Source organism: Scylla paramamosain, unplaced genomic scaffold (assembly GCF_035594125.1).
Source record: "Scylla paramamosain isolate STU-SP2022 unplaced genomic scaffold, ASM3559412v1 Contig29, whole genome shotgun sequence".
In the NCBI taxonomy this organism is placed as follows: domain Eukaryota; kingdom Metazoa; phylum Arthropoda; class Malacostraca; order Decapoda; family Portunidae; genus Scylla; species Scylla paramamosain.
The window spans coordinates 109922-127836 of NW_026973694.1; the positions used below are offsets into that span (position 1 = coordinate 109922).

A 17915-nucleotide genomic window follows, 5' to 3' on the forward strand; every position below is an offset into this window, starting at 1 on the left:
TGAACAAAGCAAAACTTTCTCCTAAACTGTTTACTGTGCTGTAAGAGGAAATCTGCAGAACTTAGAGTGGGAAGAAGCATGAACTTAGATATATGGAGAATGTCTAAATAATCTCAGATGTAGAGTACTAATATTGTTCTGATGAGTGTATCTATAAATGAACTGCAGCAGATGTTTTTCATCAAAGGAAGCCAGAAGGGGGCCTGGAGATGATTATGAAATAAAAGTAGTAATGTTCAACAATTACAAATGCACCCTGAAATCAAATTAGTATGAATTAGTACACTACTTGACATTAAATTAGTCTGCCTGGGGCAAGGCTGACTAATTCAGTGTTAAATTTTGCTTCACACTTAAGGAGACTTTAAATCATGCAATACATTAACCTGCCTACACAGAGTGGCATATTAGTAGGGACTTCTGAGTCAGCCAAGCAAGACACAACCAGTTGTTGTCTTGCCAGTGTGCTTAACAGTCGCTTGAATATAGCAGGGGTCAAGAGAGTCGCTACTGGGCCAACAGTACACATTTTCACCCCCATTGTTTATGACTGATTCATCACTCCACAGTACTCCTAGCCACTTTTCTGCAGTCAAAACCATATATTTTTCTGCAAAAGTGACCCTATTAGTTTTCTACCTAAGAGTCAAAAGGGATTTCTTCACTGGTCAATGGCTGGTGGAGATGCACCTATTAATGTTTCTCACAAAGCATTCACCAAATGTATATAGGTTGCTTTCTTTTCTTTCCTTGTTGTCACATGTGGGTATGACTCTAACTCATGCTATACAATAACCTGGGAGTGAATATCTGTCTTCTTGGCCTTACCAGGCCTCTCCTTGTGGATACAGATTGTGTGGGTGCCAGATGCTCCTTGGACACACAATAATCTGTTCAGAGATTGCCTTTGTTTGAAGACCAGATCTCTTTAGGGCAATGATCTCGGCACTGGTCTGTGCACTTAAGTCCTTTTCCTTGCCCATGTTGACAACATATTGGGGTGAAAGGGCACAGATGTGCAGGTTGAGTGGGAGCACAAACAGGATGGTGCAGCGAACAGAGCACTGAATGGGCTTTGCTTGGTGGGCTCAGACACTGCTACTACTACACCACTCTGTGTATGCAGCATAATGCACTGGCATAAGTTCAAGTCACTCTTAAGGGTGGAGGAAAATTTGACATTGAATAAGTCGGCCTCAATCCAGACAGACTATTTCAATATTAAGAACTGTAGTATCCATAAACATTACCAATCTAGAACAGAAAATAAAGATGTCTAGAATATGAAAATTATACCAAAAGAAGTAGTAAAGTGAATAACTTGAAATATGCTTCTGAAGAAGAGTGAGAGGACAGAGTAGGATAACAGCTACAACTCTGACAAATTCAACAGCTAAAAACAAGATGGCTAAGAATCATCTAAATATTTAAATACTCAACATCTCAAGAATGAGTGATTTTCAAAGGTTATTAGACACTATATTATTGACCAGAATACTACAAATACATGTAGATTTAACTCAAATGAAAACACTGCAATTAAGATACTATTTTTGTGTTTAATGATAATAGCTCTTAAATTGTGTGCAGTCTTAGTATACAGTTTTCAACAATAACAGTGCTAGGAAAACTAGGCTTATTAATCATTGCCATCGGCAAGGAACATCAGCAGCAGTGAGAGCAGTAACACAGAAAAGGTCATTCTGTATCCTTACCTTTAATTATCATGTCAAACTTGGCCATCCAGGAGGTGAGCACAGTCTCCTTACTGAGACCGTCAATTTCTGGGAGGGACCTGTAGGGAGAGAACAGAGGCACCATAAGACATGTGACCCCTACTATGCTATAGGGATGACAAAGACATACAAAGCAAATTAATCTGTACAAATCAAATTAATGTGATGTTATTCAGTGTGTCTGTTTCCATTCTCTGATTACTGTATTTCCCGGCATCAATAAAAATGTCTTGGAGAAAGTTACGTTTTCATAGGCTCATCCTAAGCAAGGTTATCTATGTTTGACAGTAATCTGAACTCCTCAGTATGGCCTCACAATGAGGTGCATAAATTATAATTGGTTAAAGTAGTACATAAATTAAAGTTTAGAAAAAAATCTAGGCATTAACAAAAACCTATTTCCATATGGGTAGTCAAAGGAGGAGGCAGTAGACACCTGCCGAAATGATAATTACTCCCAGTGAGGTGTGCAGCACTGTTCAGGGGGTGCTGTGAACTTATCATTAAACCCAGCTGTGACCTCACTGAACGTTTCCCTTTGTGTCTCACAACACAAGGGGGCAGTCACAGCCTGCCCTCTAAAGACAACTCTCTTCCTCCACACAAAACTACAAGCACCTAATAACACACACGCCCTTCACTCAAAAATTTCAAAATCATCATGGCGACTCCTACACCAGCCTCGGAGTCCCCATCTGGGGAGGGGACCATAAATGTCTCCAGGTTGGATTACCTTTCTGTCGATGACCCTAAGTGTCTTGACACCCCCCTCAAATTTTTCTTCATAACTTCTGCAACATTCGCAGTCTAAGATCTAATTTTCAATCTGTAAAACACCACCTCTCTTCTTCTAAGCCTCCTCATCTTTTCCTCACTGAAATTCAGGTGTCTGAGGCAACTTTCTCTATCCTCATTTTCAATCCAAAGCTGGATGTTGCATTTATGTGCGCAATGACTTAACTTGCTCTCGTGCCCACGCTCTTGAATCTTCCAAATTTTCCACCATCTGGCTATGACTACAGAGTCACTCTCAAACTAAATTTTTCTATTCTCTATACCTTTCACCTAACTCCTCTGACTATAAGAAATTCTTTGACTACTTAACTTCCAAAGTGGAGCACATTCTGACCCTCTTTCCTTTTGCAGAGATCTCCATTCTTGGAGACTTCAATGTTAACCACCAGCTTTGGCTTTCCTCTCCCTTCACTGACCATCCTGGAGAACTAGCCTTCAACTTTGCTATCCTCCACGACCTAGAGCAATTGGTGCAACACCTTACTCGTATTCCTGACCATCTTGGAGATACGCCCAACATTCTTGAACTTTTCCTGACCTCTAATTCTTCTACTTATGCTGTCACCCTTTCTTCTCCGTTGGGCTCCTCCGATCACAATCTCATATCTTTATCTTGTCCTATCACTCCAATCCCGCCTCAGGATCCCCCTAAGCGAAGGTGCCTCTGGCGTTTTGCCTCTGCTAGTTGGGGGGACCTGAGGAGGTATTTTGCTGATTTTCCTTGGAATGACTACTGCTTCTGTGTCAGAGACCCATCTTTGTGTGCTGAGCGCATAACAGAGGTGATAGTATCTGGCATGGAGGCGTACATTCCTCACTCTTTTTCTTGACCTGAATCTTCCAAACCTTGGTTTAACACAGCTTGTTCTCGTGATATACATGATAGAGAGGTTTCCCACAAAAAGTACTTGAGCCTTCCATCACCAGAATCTCATGCACTTTATATTTCTGCCCAGTACCATGCCAAGTCTGTTCTCCAACTAGCCAAAAACTCCTTCATTAACAGAAAGTGTCAAAACCTTTCAAGATCTAACTCCCCTCATGACTTCTGGCATCTAGCCAAAAATATCTCCAATAACTTTGCTTCTTCTTCTTTCCCTCCTATATTTCAACCAGATGGCACCACTGCTATCACATCTATTTCTAAAGCTGAACTCTTCGCTCAAACCTTTGCTAAAAACTCTACCTTGGATGATTCTGGGCTTGTTCCTCCCTCTCCTCTGCCCTCTGACTACTTCATGCCACCTATTATAATTCTTCATAATGATGTTTTCCATGCCCTTGCTGGCCTAAACTCTCGGAAGGCTTATGGACCTGATGGGGTCCCTCCTATTGTTCTCCAAAACTGTGCCTCCATGCTTGCATCTTGCCTAGTCAAACTCTTTCAGCTCTGTCTGTCAACATCTAACTTTCCTTCTTGCTGGAAGTTTGCCTACATTCAACCTGTTCCTAAAAAGGGTGACCGTTCTAATCCCACAAACTACAGTCCTATTGCTTTAATTACCTGCCTATCTAAAGTTTTTTAATCCATTCTCAACAGGAAGATTCTTAAACATCTATCACTTCACAACCTTCTATCTGATTGCCGGTATGGGTTCTGTCAAGGCTGCTGTACTGGTGATCTTCTGGCCTTCCTTTTTTTTTTTTTTCTTTTTTTTTATGTAGGAAGGATACTGGCCAAGGGCAACAAAAATCTAATAAAAAAATGCCCACTGAAATGCCAGTCCCATAAAAGGGTCAAAGCAGTGGTCAAAAATTGGTGGATAATTGTCTTGAAACCTCCCTCTTGAAGGAATTCAAGTCATAGGAAGGTGGAAATACAGAAGCAGGCAGGGAGTTCCAGTTTACCAGAGAAAGGGATGAATGATTGAGAATACTGGTCTCTGTAACTTCATCTCAAGTTTCCTTTCTGACCGTTCTATTGCTGCTGTGGTAGACGGTCACTGTTCTTCTCCTAAATCTATTAACAGTGGTGTTCCTCAGGGTTCTGTCCTGTCACCCACTCTCTTCTTATTATTCATTAATGATCTTCTAAACCAAACTTCTTGTCCTATCCACTCCTATGCTGATGATACCACCCTGCACTTTTCCATGTCTTTTCATAGACATCCAACCCTTCAGGAGGTAAACATTTCATGAAGGGAAGCCAAAGAATGCTTGACTTCTGATCTTTCTAAAATTTCTGACTGGGGCAGAGCAAACTTGGTATTGTTCAGTGCCTCAAAAACTCAATTCCTCCATCTATCAACTCGACACAACCTTCCAGACAACTATCCCCTCTTCTTCAATGACACTCAACTGTCCCCCTCTTCTACACTGAACATCCTCGGTCTGTTCTTTACTCATAATCTGAACTGGAAACTTCACATCTCATCTCTAACTAAAACAGCTTCTATGAAGTTAGGCATTCTGAGACGTCTCCGCCAGTTTTTCTCACCCCCACAGCTGCTAACTCTGTACAAGGGCCTTATCCATCCATGTATGGAGTATGCTTCGCATGTCTGGGGGATTCCACTCATACTGCTCTTCTAGACAGGGTGGAATCAAAAGCTTTTCGTCTCATCAACTCCTCTCTTCTAACTGACTGTCTTCAGCCTCTCTCTCACCGCCACAATGTTGCATCTCTAGCTGTCTTCTACCGCTATTTTCATGCTAACTGCTCTTCTGATCTTGCTAACTGCATGCCTCCCCTCCTCCCACGGCCTTGCTGCACAAGACTTTCTTCTTTCTTTCACCCCTATTCTGTCCACCTCTCTAATGCAAGAGTTAACCAGTATTCTCAATCATTCATCCCTTTCTCTGGTAAATTCTGGAACTCCCTGCCTGCTTCTGTATTTCCACCTTCCTATGACTTGAATTCCTTCAAGAGGGAGGTTTCAAGATATTTATTCATTAATTTTTGACTACTGCTTTGACCCTTTTATGGGACTGGCATTTCAGTGGGCATTTTTTTTATTGGATTTTTGTTGCCCTTGGCCAGTGTCCCTCCTACAGAAAAAAAAAAAAAAAAAAAAAAAAAAAAAAAAAAAAAAAAAAAGGCAGGTCAGTGGTATTTTACATGTGTATCAACAATGCCGGTATTTTCACTCTCCTCAAACAGCCCAACTTTAAGGGAATACCATAAAGTTACAAAAGAAGTAAAACTGTGGTGTGTTAAAAGGGTTTACCAGCAAATCTGATTTATAACAAGAGTATTGTGATCACTCACTAACAGGTGGCTGCCATCATGATTCACTAATTGTAACAATTCCTAACATAAAAAGGACATGTGGCCTGATTTTCAATGACTGCTGTTTGTTTTGTATATTTTGTGTGATGTTTTTTTTAGTTTTTAGGATTGTTTGTTTTTACTCTAATATTCTTGCATTATATATTATTTTTTTTTTCAAATTTGTCAAAATTGGGGTATTCTCGAGTGTGAAGCATCTTCGATACTGGGGAATATGGTACTTGTTAATAAGTACCTATTTGGAAGAAAAGATGAGCCCAGTGATGTTTAATTTGTGGTGAGGGACTCATAAAGCATATCCTCCTGTTCTGATCACCACCACTGTTATTTATTCTTCAATGAGATTTTCCATCCTTATAAACACCTCAAATTTATTTAATAGCTCTTCTTATTCAAATGGCATTTCACGTGCACATTAAAGCCATTAAGAGTGACTTCCTCTAACTGATGTTTACCATGTGTGTTTTAACAAAGACTCGATTATTATGAAGTCTGTTTTTACAACTTTTACATACATTAATAAGTGACTCAATTTTGAAATTATGCTCAACTACACACAAACCAAATGCTGAATAAAACTAGGGAAACACAATGAACCGATGGACCGAGAACCGAGGATTACCAGCAAAACTTGGTTAAAAACAGTACCGGTAGTCTGAATGCTGAGGAAAACTAGCAGAACTGAGAGCTGAGAATAACAAGTGAAATCTACAATGAACTGTGTTCCATTGATAAGTAGTGGAACTTATAACAAAGCAACAGACTGAGTGCCAAAAAACACTAGAGAAACATGAACCAATGAACTTAGTGCCGAACATATGATGACCTGACAGACTGTGTGATGAGAAACTACAACTAAACTTACAAGTACCGAGGAATACTAGCGAAACCTGATATGGAACGATGGACCGAGTGCTGATGTAGCCTAGATGTGGTTTATCTACAAGGTACCAACCCACCTAGTGAATAAATAACAGAACCATGATGAAAACTATACCGATGGAGCGAGTTGGAGGAGATGTGAAGTGAACAAGACAAAGAGAAAAATGAGAGAATGACAAACATAAGGGGGTGAATTGCACTAATAACACCACTGAGAGGATGAACAGCAGGATTTGCACAAGGGAGGGAAAAAGATGGTGAGGGAAAAGACAGAGAGTGAGATGGAGGGATGGATTTGCAGTAGAATTGCAAAGGATAGGAGTCACAGAGGAAGATTCAAGAGACAGAAACAATTGGCACCAACCCCTGACTCTAGAGAAATGGCAAAAGGAGAAGAAAAAGATGTTAGTCATTGGAGCAGAAAAACAACACAAGGAAGTCAGGTGGAAAAAAAAAAAGATTGCCTCAAAGGTGGAAGGAGTAAGAATTGATATGGGAGGAAAAAAAATTGTTTTCACACCACCAGGAAGGGGCTGTGCTGACCTGCTTTGCATTACTGGGACTGATTACAACTGCAGAGAGAGAGAGAGAGAGAGAGAGAGAGAGAGAGAGAGAGAGAGAGAGAGAGAGAGAGAGAGAGAGAGAGAGAGAGAGAGAGAGAGAGAGAGAGAGAGAGAGAGAGAGAGAGAGAGAGAGAGAGAGAGAGAGAGAGAGAGAGAGAGAGAGAGAGAGAGAGAGAATGGAGAAAAAAACAAAATAACTGAAGAAAATAAGGATGAAAAATGTGATAATAAGAAAAGAAAAAGAAATTAGAGAAAATAGAAAAGACAAAGAGAAAGGAATAAAGAACATAGAAAGATAGGAGAGAAAGATTAAAGAAGAAAGAACAAGTTAAGTGAAGAAATATAAGTATTTCCTAAGGAAGGCAGAGTTTCAATCAAACTACGGGGCAGTAGTAGCAGGGCTGCTAATCAAACACAGATTTTCTCTGAATGGCTTATTGGAGATGAATATTTAAAATGCAGGCCATAGTTAGGTAGTCACTATGGTAAACAGTTTCCTTCATCTACTTATTCAAATTTATCATTACCTTTCCCTACTTTATAGACAATGTAACAGGACAATACACAGGTGCAGTATTTCCAAAATTTATAAAGATTCTTTCACGTGCAGTACTTCCAAAATTTATAAATATTCTTCAGAGTATTTAACAAAACTGAAGTACTTTGGGCCACATTCTGAAATGTATTGGCATCCTAGTACTGGTAACTTGTTACTGGAGTTTTCAAAAGTATTTTTTTCATAATGACTCTATTTTTCAATTGCACCATCAATAGGAATCAAACCCATTTGAACCTGACATAATTTCCTTGACCTTTGAAATCAATCCTAATCAGAGGACAAAGCCTTCAGGGATGCTACCTCATGTCATGGGCTCATGGCACACAGGTGACTGCACATGGCGAGTATTACCCCACCTTATTATTCTCCACTTTCTGCTGCACTTGAGTATATAACTCCAGTAATCACAGTTATTCCCTTTTACTTAAGATCTGAGGAAATTAATGGTCTCATAATAAGAAAGGGCAGTAATGTAGTACTCAAGAACAACAGCCCAAAAGTAAAAGTGTACTGCTAAGCTGTTAAGTGGTGGCTCGTTGGGTAGCTGCTGCTTGGAACTACAGCTTATGGCTGTCTCTTTAATAATATTTTATTACAGTTGACTCCATGTCAATTTACCACTGTTTCTAAATTTTCTAATATGTCTACTGCACTTCTGAAGTTTACCTGAAGCAATATGTCATTGCAAAGTGAAACACATTACAATATGTTCTCTCCTCTTTGTACATATTACCAAAGTTAGCCAATAAGCATTACAATATTAAAAAAATAAATAAAAAATAATTTGAAGTATTAGACATTTATATCAGAAAGGATGACTGATGCAGGTGAGTGCAATAACCAGCAGAAGCAACCCTCACTGATAAGTACTCAAGTAATTAACTAACAAATCAAGAGTTTGACACACACAACAAACATCTCCCCACCACTGCCTTATGAAGTTTTGACCACAAGCACAAAAATTCTTACGTATAATTGACAATCAACATAATGAACTAGCATGTTCCAGCCTTTTACATATCACACCCAGGAGCATGCTTACTACTACAGTACTAATACTACTACCTCAAATTTCTTTACACTTTTACACATGTGCCAAAAAACATGTGTTATAATCTTCATCAAAAAAGTTCTCAGTTAGCCACTGAGTTTCTAATTCACTAAAGAATAGAAAACTTTCAAATAAACTTGTGACTTGACAAATTGTAGTGCTGCCTCAGAATCTTAAATCTGTGAAAAGCAAATTTTGGATAAATCTTTGCTTTGTACCAGTCCTTCCATACAATGGTGATTTTACTTTCTTCTTCGTTTTTACTTGACTTACATAAATTTGAGGCTCATTTCTATCAGAAATGCCTAGTTTGTCTGCTCCCTCAAATGATTTCTGACAGAAGAATGAGGCCCACACTGAATGAATCACAGAAACCCAAGAAACTTAAATCATCAAGAAAATGTTAAACCTAACCAAATCTAACTAACCTAAACGAACCTAACCTAACCAAACATAATTAACTTAATCTATCCTAACCTGACCTAACAACCTAACTTTACCTAACCTAGTAAACCTTATTAGTTTTCTTTATTGCTAATGTCATCAGCTGGAGGTAAGGAAATTATCAAATGTGATTGGAGCATTCAATATTAGTGCTGAAGAAGATCGGTAGGTGGCAGCAGTGTCGACCATGAAGAGACAAGAGCTGAACAGGTCTGCCATTATAGCCCTTCCGTGTGGTTCAAATAACAATTGAAAAATTCCTCTAGTTCAGAAATTACTAGCTTGCGACTATAGAAGAAATATGTCTTACAAGTCTCAGTTATCATAAAAAACCCATAAAAAAACTGAGGTAGGTGACTTTTTAAGCACTTTAAGTACCTTACCCACAAGATACACGATACGTAAAGTCTACTTGCACATTTTTGTATTTGGTGGAAAATGAAGGAGTTTAATAGTTGTGCTGCCTCCTGGTGGTGGAGGGATGGTTCCAGGGCCCTATCCTTCATAGTGTTTGTAAGATAGCTTGGCAGGGGAGCGAGACACAGGGACACACATCTCTCCTTTATTGGGCTCGGCCCGGAACTGAGGATACACTCTTGGCGACAAGCAGTGCTTGGCTTGCCGCCGGGAAAACATATCGTACACCATGTACAAATAATAATATATCCAGTATCCCCCCGTAAGATAAATGTGTGCCTGCAACACATTAATCTGATATGTGTATGAGCATAACGGGCTACGACGGCACGGGAGGGGAACGAACTAAACTTGGAATGGAGGTAAGTATACACGTACGGGTGAGGAACAAAAAGAGAACAATACCTTTGAAAATAATAATACAAAATACAAACTAGAAGAACGATGGTTTTACCTGGCCTGAAGTCTGTCTGTGTGTGTGTGTGTTACACATAGTCGCTCAGCCACCCCGGTCGCCGCACCTGCCTCCTGGGTGCGGGGCGTAGCTGAGGTTGGGTGGGGGTTGAGACTTGTGCGGGTGTCGTGGTTGGTTGAGCGGCCGGCGGGGTTGGTGGGCGCAGGGTTGGCGGTGCGGGCGGTGGGGTTGACTCAGCGACGGGCCGCAGATGCTTCCTGTTCCTGAGGCTTATTCGGCCGCTACCATCAAGCCTGACGGTGTACTGCCTGTAGGGCAGCGCCTCCACGATCAAGCCCGTGCGGTCCCACGTGCCCGAGGCCTGGTTCTGCATCCTTACTCGTGTGCCGGGGGACAGGGGCCGGAGCTGTCTGGATGTGCAGGTTGCCATCAGGGTGTTGCCTTCCTCCCCCATTTTCACTTCTCTCTCACGCAGCGTCCTTCCCCAGTGCCTGTCCACCTTGTAATGTCGTCGGGCCGTTGGCACGCCATCACGCAGCTGCCTTCCGGTGGCAAGTTGGGCGGGGGACTTGTTGACAGATCGCAGCGGGGTGTTAAGGTATTGCAGCACAGCGAGGGAGGTTTTGTCCGTGTCCAATGAGCCCCCGCTATCTGTGTTGGCTCTGATGATTCTTTTGGCTGTCTTGACCGCTGCTTCGGCCCGCCCGTTTGACTGTGGGTACTGTGCTGAGGACAGGCGTGCAATGACACCCCACTTCTTGAGGAATTCCGACATTTCCTCGCTCGCCAGGTTCGGCCCCCCACCAGTGGACAGCTGTTCCGGGGCGCCCCATCGCGTGAAGTACTGCCTCATTTGACTCTTGATTTTATTAGATGTAGCACCGTGTGGGAAATGGGCGAGTTCTAGCCATCCAGTGAGCCTGTCAGCGTAGACCATGTAGGTGTGCCCCTCATGCTGAAAACATGTCCGCCACTGTGGATTGGAATGGGTACTCTGGGAGCGGCGTGATGACGAGTGTTTCTGAGGGCTGAGAGGGAGCGTGCGTCTCGCATGACGTGCACGACGCCCAGTAGTGCTGCAGGTCCCCTTCCAACCCGGGCCAGTATACACATTGCCTTGCCCTCCGCAGCATGGAATCTAGCCCTTGGTGACCAGCGTGTAAGTTTGCTGCTACCTGTGGGCGGGGGGGCTCAGGAATCACGAGTCGCACACAATCCTGGTCAAAGGTGTATGTGACAAGGTCTTGAGAGACTGCCAACCGGTCCCTCACGCCATAGAACGGGCGCAGGCAGGCCACTTCTTGCGCCTTGTGCAGGTGCCAGTCCGCGGCCAACACTCTGGCCAGTAGTAGTTGGTAGACAGGGTCGTCGGCTGCAGATTTTCTTACCGCTGACTCGTCGAGAACGTGACCCTCGTGTTCGGCTGTGGCGATGACCACGGCTGCTACTGCCTCGGTGAGGTCCTCATCCAGGTTGGCGTCGGTGTCTGTGGTGGGGCTTCTGAGGGCTGGGTACCTGGACAGGAAGTCGGCTGCGGCGTTCCTTTTTCCTGGCAGATATTTGACTTGAAAGCGGTACTGTAGCGTTCGCTCCTTGAGCCAGAAGAGTCGTGGGTTGATGACTTCTGTGAGGGCCCTGTCCCCCAGTAGCTTGGTAAGAGGGCGGTGGTCGGTGACGATGGTGAGGTTCGGGCACCCCAACAAGAACAGCCGGGCTTTCTGGAGGCACCACACCACAGCCAAGGTTTCCCCCTCTACCGCGGCGTAACCAGTCTCGGCGGCCGTGAGGTGGCGGCTTCCGCACAGGGCCAGACGCCAGCCCGCCCTGCAGCAGAAGGGAGCGGCAGCAGACGAGCAGTGGCAGAACTGCTGCAGGATAATGAATCCAATGCCCTCCCTGCTCCAGTCTGTGAGGGCAACTGTGGGGCGGGTTTTGTCGTAATATGCCAGGCCGTCCTTTGCAAGCTGGCATATGGTGTCCTGAGCGCGGCGGAATTTCTCCTGCAGGTGCTCGTCCCAGTACACAGTCTTTCCGCACGGCTTCTTCAGGAGCTCCTTGAAGGCGTTCATGATTGGGGCTGTGGCGAGGAATGGGGCAAGTTGATTGACAAACCCGTACCACGACCTGATGTCTGAGATGGAGGGCTTGTCAGGCATCCTGAAGCTTTTGATTGCCGCTAGGCGCTCGTCTGTGGGTTTGTACTCCTCCCAGCCGAGGCGAAAACCCACGAAATCCACCTCCCTCCGTGCGAACTGGAATTTTTCAGGCTTCAAAGTAATCCCCTTGGCTGCACAGGTCGCCAGAAACTCGTACGTGTGCCAGAATGCGTCTTCGATGTTGCTGTCGTAGAGGAGGGTGTCGTCGATACACTTGTGCTTCCTCACGATGCCTTGGATGGCGTCATTGAAGCGCTTTGTGTATGCGTCGCCAGCAGAACAGTGGCCCATGGGGGTCCGGAGGTACCGGAACCTCCCCCATGGGGTGATGAAGGTGGTGAGACTTCGACTCTCCTCGTCCAGCCTGACTTGGTGGTACCCCCAATAAGCGTCAGCCACTGTCTTAAAGCAATGTTTGGGGACACTAGACACCATGTCGAAGGGGGCGGGGGTGTGGTGTGTCTCTCTGCGGCATGCGGCGTTGAGGCGCTGGTAATCGACGGTGCGCCGCGGTTGCCCTGATTTCTTTGCAACCACAACCATGCGGGCACACCACTCCGTGGGTTCCCCTGCCGGGACGGGCTCGATGACGCCTCGCCGTACGTCGTCTTCAAGCTGGGCTTTCACCTCGTCCTCCCAGTGTTTCGGCACCGAGGCGGGCGTGTGGCAGGCGTAGGGGACAGCGTTGGGTGCCAGGTGGATGTGGTGAGGCTCGCCGTCCATCACGGGCAGCGGGCTCCTTGTGGTGTTGAAGGCGGAGGCCGAGAAGTGTTGTAGTAGCCACTCCTCTAGCCGTCGTACGTGCTCCTCGTGTGGCGGGAATGGTATCGTGGCGGGCTTGGCAGGCGGCTGAGCAGGCTCGGCGGTCGTGTCACGCGCTTCCACTGCTTGCACTGTCGGCAGGGAGTGGTGAGGGAAGCCGGCGGGCACCAGCCCCAGCTCCTTGCACGCGCTCAGTGACAGGAACAGCGACCTGGCGGAGGGTACGAAGTATACTTCTTGCTGTGTAGCATGGCCACCAAGGTAAATGTCACACCGGCACGATCCGAGGCACCGTAAGGGCAAGTCCGCTACATCCCGCAAGCCTGCACGTCCCTGTAGCTGCGTGGGTTGTATGTTGAGACTGGACAGGAGGGCCGCCCCCGCGACGCACACCTGGGCGCCGGTGTCCGCCACAGCTGCTGTGCGGTGCTTGGCCCCCTTGCCAAGCGCCACTGTTACCTCTATGGTGGGTTGGCGGGACACGTTCGCGCCTGCCGTTGTCACTGATCCCGAGACGGCGTTGGCAGGTGCAGTGCCGTGTGGGCGCTTGGAGCTCCTGCAGCACCTCTTGAAGTGACCTTTCTTACGACAGGCGACGCAGACTGCTTCCCTGGCCGGGCAGGAAGCTCTGTCAGGGGCGTGCGAAGTACCACAGTTCCAGCAAGTACGTGAGGGCTGTGTCTTGCCAGAGGTGGTGGCAGCGGCGGCGTCGAGCGTCTGGTCCCCGTCCTCCTCGGCCCGCACGGTGCCAGCCGCGCGACTGCTTTCCCGCCAACCGCCCACGCCTGTGGTGTGTTGGCGGGCTGCCTCATATGCACAACACATGGCCCTTAGGGCGTCCACACTGCCTAACGAGTCACACGCTTGATACACCTGCTGTTTGAGGCCCGTGTCGCGGATGCCTACCACAAGCTTTTTCAATAGCAAGTACTCAGAGAGGTTGAGGCTGCACTGGGGACACTCGAAAGCGCAGTAGTTGACTTTCTGGGCGCCCCGTACGAAGTAGTCACTAACACACTCGTCCTGCCCTTGGCTGACACCGAAAAACTCTGCCCACTGCACTGCCGGGCTGGAGGAGCGAAGCACTAGGTTACCAATGGCGTCCAGCGCCTCCTGCTGTGTGAGGGCGCTCCACCGGTCGAAGGTGAATCTGGCGTCCAAGGCACGTTGCAGCGGTGGCCCACAGAGGAGTCTGACGTGATGGACCGCTTCCTGGCGTGGCCACTTGCAGAGGAGAAGCCAGCACTCCTTGGACCGTTTCCACGACCTGAATGCAGCTGGTGTCATATTCAGGTCGCATTTCTCGGGGGCAGCCGAGAGAGGCACCCGAGGGGCGGGCGCCACGTTGCCTCGTGTGATGAGCGCCGCCATGTTGGCCTGCAAGGTGGTAATGGCTTGTTGCTGGTCACTGATGGTCTGCCTTGCCCGCTGGAGCAGCGGCTGGAGGCTGCGAGGAACCACTGTCGTCGAGGCCCTAGGTGTCGAGCGAGGGGATCGGCGAGGTAGAGGCATCTTGACCGGTGTAGGTAAGGGTTTCATTGCGCCATGTAAGATAGCTAGGCAGGGGAGCGAGACACAGGGACACACATTTCTCCTTTATTGGGCTCGGTCCGGAACTGAGGATACACTCTTGGCGACAAGCAGTGCTTGGCTTGCCGCCGGGAAAACATATCGTACACCATATACAAATAATAATTATATCCAATAGTGTTTATGGTCGACCCTTGCTAACCATCATAGCTAACAGAATTTATGAATTTATAAGTCATCAGCCATAATCTCTGTCACCGTCTGCCACAAGAACACACGCTCACAATTTGTGAACTTTACAGTTATGGAATAAAACAGGTTATAGGCATTTATTCCCTTGGATTTAAATTGTTTTGACTTCACAGTACGACTTTAGAGGAAGTTAGATAGTAAAACAGAAATTTGTTTTGAGAGAATTTCCTGAAATTTATTCCCGTCAAAAAGTGTCAACAAAATTTAATGTAGTACAACTACAACCTTCTGCTCGCATTGTTTTACAGACAAATGAAGCAGGCTGTGCGAATATTCCCGTTTTTTTTTTTTTTTTCCAAAGCTAAAGAAGGAACTATATAAAGGTCTTCAAGGCATTTATCAACATGATAAATGAAAGAAAATTACGGCCGACAGCCCGACACATGCGGATGGCGCAAGGCAGGGGTTTGGTTATGCTTAAGAAAACTGATCGTACCACTCTCTGCAATGATTTATAACTATACTTTATGTCGCAAAGAAGAACATTATTTACTTATAATTACCAATCTTTATTGTTGTATTCATGAAAAGAAAAAAAAAAAAAAAATGCTGAGGATCATGTGGTGGGAGGGCCTGCACACAGGAGTCGGCGCATGTGCGAGCAGTCTCACCTCGTGATTGGTGTGAGAAGTCTTGCCTTATGATTGGCTGCCACCTTCTCATCAGCTAACCTAACACCTAACCTAACGGAAATAATGTGTTATAATAAATAAGAGACCCTATCCAGTAATTTGGTACAGGGTGGTTGGGTTAAAGTTGGGTTAAGGTTAGGTTAGGTTAGTTAGGTTAACTGATGAGAAGGTGGCAACCAATCACGTGGCGAGACCACGCACATGCACAGAGAGTGTGTGGGGACTTTCCTGCGTGCAGGCCCTCCTGTTGTGGTACGTACGGCCATGTTGCCATTGTGTTGACACACTTCTAAAAGTCATTAGCAGCGCTAAGACAGGTTGAACCCAGTATCAGCATCATTTTATAGTTGTCCATAGGAGTATAAGGTCGACCATAACAGTTTATGACGGAGTTATGTCTGAAATGCACGGTGTGTGATTGAGAGGGAAGTAACAGCAAACTTGAATGAAGATTTTTTTTCCAGCTGGCCAACTTTTGTGTAAAATTCAGTTGGCTGGTGAATCTGACAGTTTATCCAGACCATAGCATACGCCCCAATTTGAGTCGGTCTGTGTTGAAATGCAACCATCTTGGACTGTATAAATGATCCAATAAATACTGTTTCGTCTGTTTGGTATCGTAATAAACTAAAACACTTGAAACAGTAAGCATTTTCTATTACTATTTTTGTAGTTAATTAAAAATAATAAACCATTAATATAAAGACAGAATATTTCAGATGATATTTTCTGCAACAATATATTGGCACTGTCCATTTTTGAGGATCCACATCAGTCAGGAAGTTACCAAATCAGCAAGGGAGCCACCCTAGGAGATACCCTGGTGGAGGTACCAATCCTGCCCAGTACATACATCATGGGGTGACGTGCTGCCTGGCACACATGACCTCGCTCATGCTGGCGCCAACACTCACCTGACTCTCTTTTCCACGTTGTGTTTGAAGACCTCCCTTAGGTCATGCTGGGAGCAGGCACCGGAAGTCACCATGGAAGCGAGGCGCTCGTTCTTGAGGAAGATCTCATAATAACTCTGCACGGCGTTGATGAAGGCTTCGTCTGCTGCTATCTGCAGCTCTCCTTTCAGAAAGCTCTGTGGAAAAGACAAAGTGAGTATCAATAATTATTGCTAGGCTTATTAATTTACTTCATCTACCAATTACAGTAGTAACTATTCTCTCTCTCTCTCTCTCTCTCTCTCTCTCTCTCTCTCTCTCTCTCTCTCTCTCTCTCTCTCTCTCTCTCTCTCTCTCCTTTCACATTTTCATTCTCCACCTCAGTGTTTTCATTCCACCTTCCTCTTTCCCATACTACCAACACCAGATTAACGTTAAAGCTTTTCCTGTCTTCTCCTTCCACCTTCCTCTCCACCCCTTCCCCTACACGCTGCTATCCTCCATTTGTTATCTTTCTTCTTATCTTCATTCCTCACATTAACTTCCTCATTTATCATTTTCTTTCTGTTAAGTTTTGTTCTCTTCACTTTATATCTTCTTACAACTATCTTTCTGCCTTCCTTTCTACATGATTTAGTACACGGGTCCGTCTTCAAAATTTCCCTCCGCCATTCCACTTCCACAGTCTCCCCTTTTCCCCCATTCCATCTTGTGTCGTTTTTCCCTTCCTTCTTCCATTTATCATTATTCTCATAAACCCAACATGGGGAGAGAGAGAGAGAGAGAGAGAGAGAGAGAGAGAGAGAGAGAGAGAGAGAGAGAGAGAGAGAGAGAGAGAGAGAGAGAGAGAGAGAGAAATGACATACAGGAAAACACATATCTTGACAGTAAAATAATTTTCCACAAACTTCTGATTTCTCTTTGTTCCTCTTGTTCTGATCTCTCTCTTGACTTTCTTACAGTTCTAGAAATACATAATTCAGTCTACATATTTTGGTTTCATCGTCTCTTTAAATTTTCTTGTTCTTTAATCTTCTTTACGACATTCTGCTTTGCTTTCATTTTTTTTCTTGTCTCTGTTTCACCAGCACGCCCAGGTCACTCGCTAGTCACATATGTTCCCTTTCATTCATCATACAAAGCATCCACCTGTACTGAACGAAAAAAAAAAAAACCCTTTTCTGTAATAAAAACCCACTGTCCTTTTGTTACTTTTAATTGGTATTGTTCTTTCCCATTCATTACACGATACACCCCTTCATTATCTGAAAACTCCACTGCCTTCACCAAACTTAGCTTTCCAATTCATTAAACACATCGCGCTCTCCCTTCGGTAATAAGAAAACTTTCCTTTCCTTTATTAGATCACATCTTCACTTCTTTATTAATCACAAACCACGCCTTTTTAAATTACTAGTTAAACATTCCATTATCCTAATTACAAACACTACCCCATTTATAATTAAAGATTAAATCTACTAACACCAAAAGAAAACACCTTTCACGGAACTAACTTTGCTCTCCCTCTCACTTCGTTATGTGGAAGGGATAGATGGGAAGAATCGGTGGCCGGAAGAGATTTATGGAGACAATTTTTTA

The 17915-nt window shown here is 44.9% G+C and overlaps 1 protein-coding gene across 3 annotated transcripts in view; it reads right to left on the bottom strand.

Moving 5' to 3' along the window:
- LOC135097705 (calcium-dependent secretion activator-like) overlaps nucleotides 1-17915 on the bottom strand; it is a 228904-nt gene that overhangs the window by 107372 nt on the left and 103617 nt on the right. For all 3 annotated transcript variants that reach the window (XM_063999690.1, XM_063999692.1, XM_063999691.1), the window contains exons 4-5: nucleotides 16338-16513; nucleotides 1716-1795 (exon numbers count right to left, since the gene is read on the bottom strand). In XM_063999690.1, the coding sequence (XP_063855760.1) occupies nucleotides 1716-1795; nucleotides 16338-16513 (256 nt within the window). The remainder of the gene's footprint in view (nucleotides 1-1715; nucleotides 1796-16337; nucleotides 16514-17915) is intronic.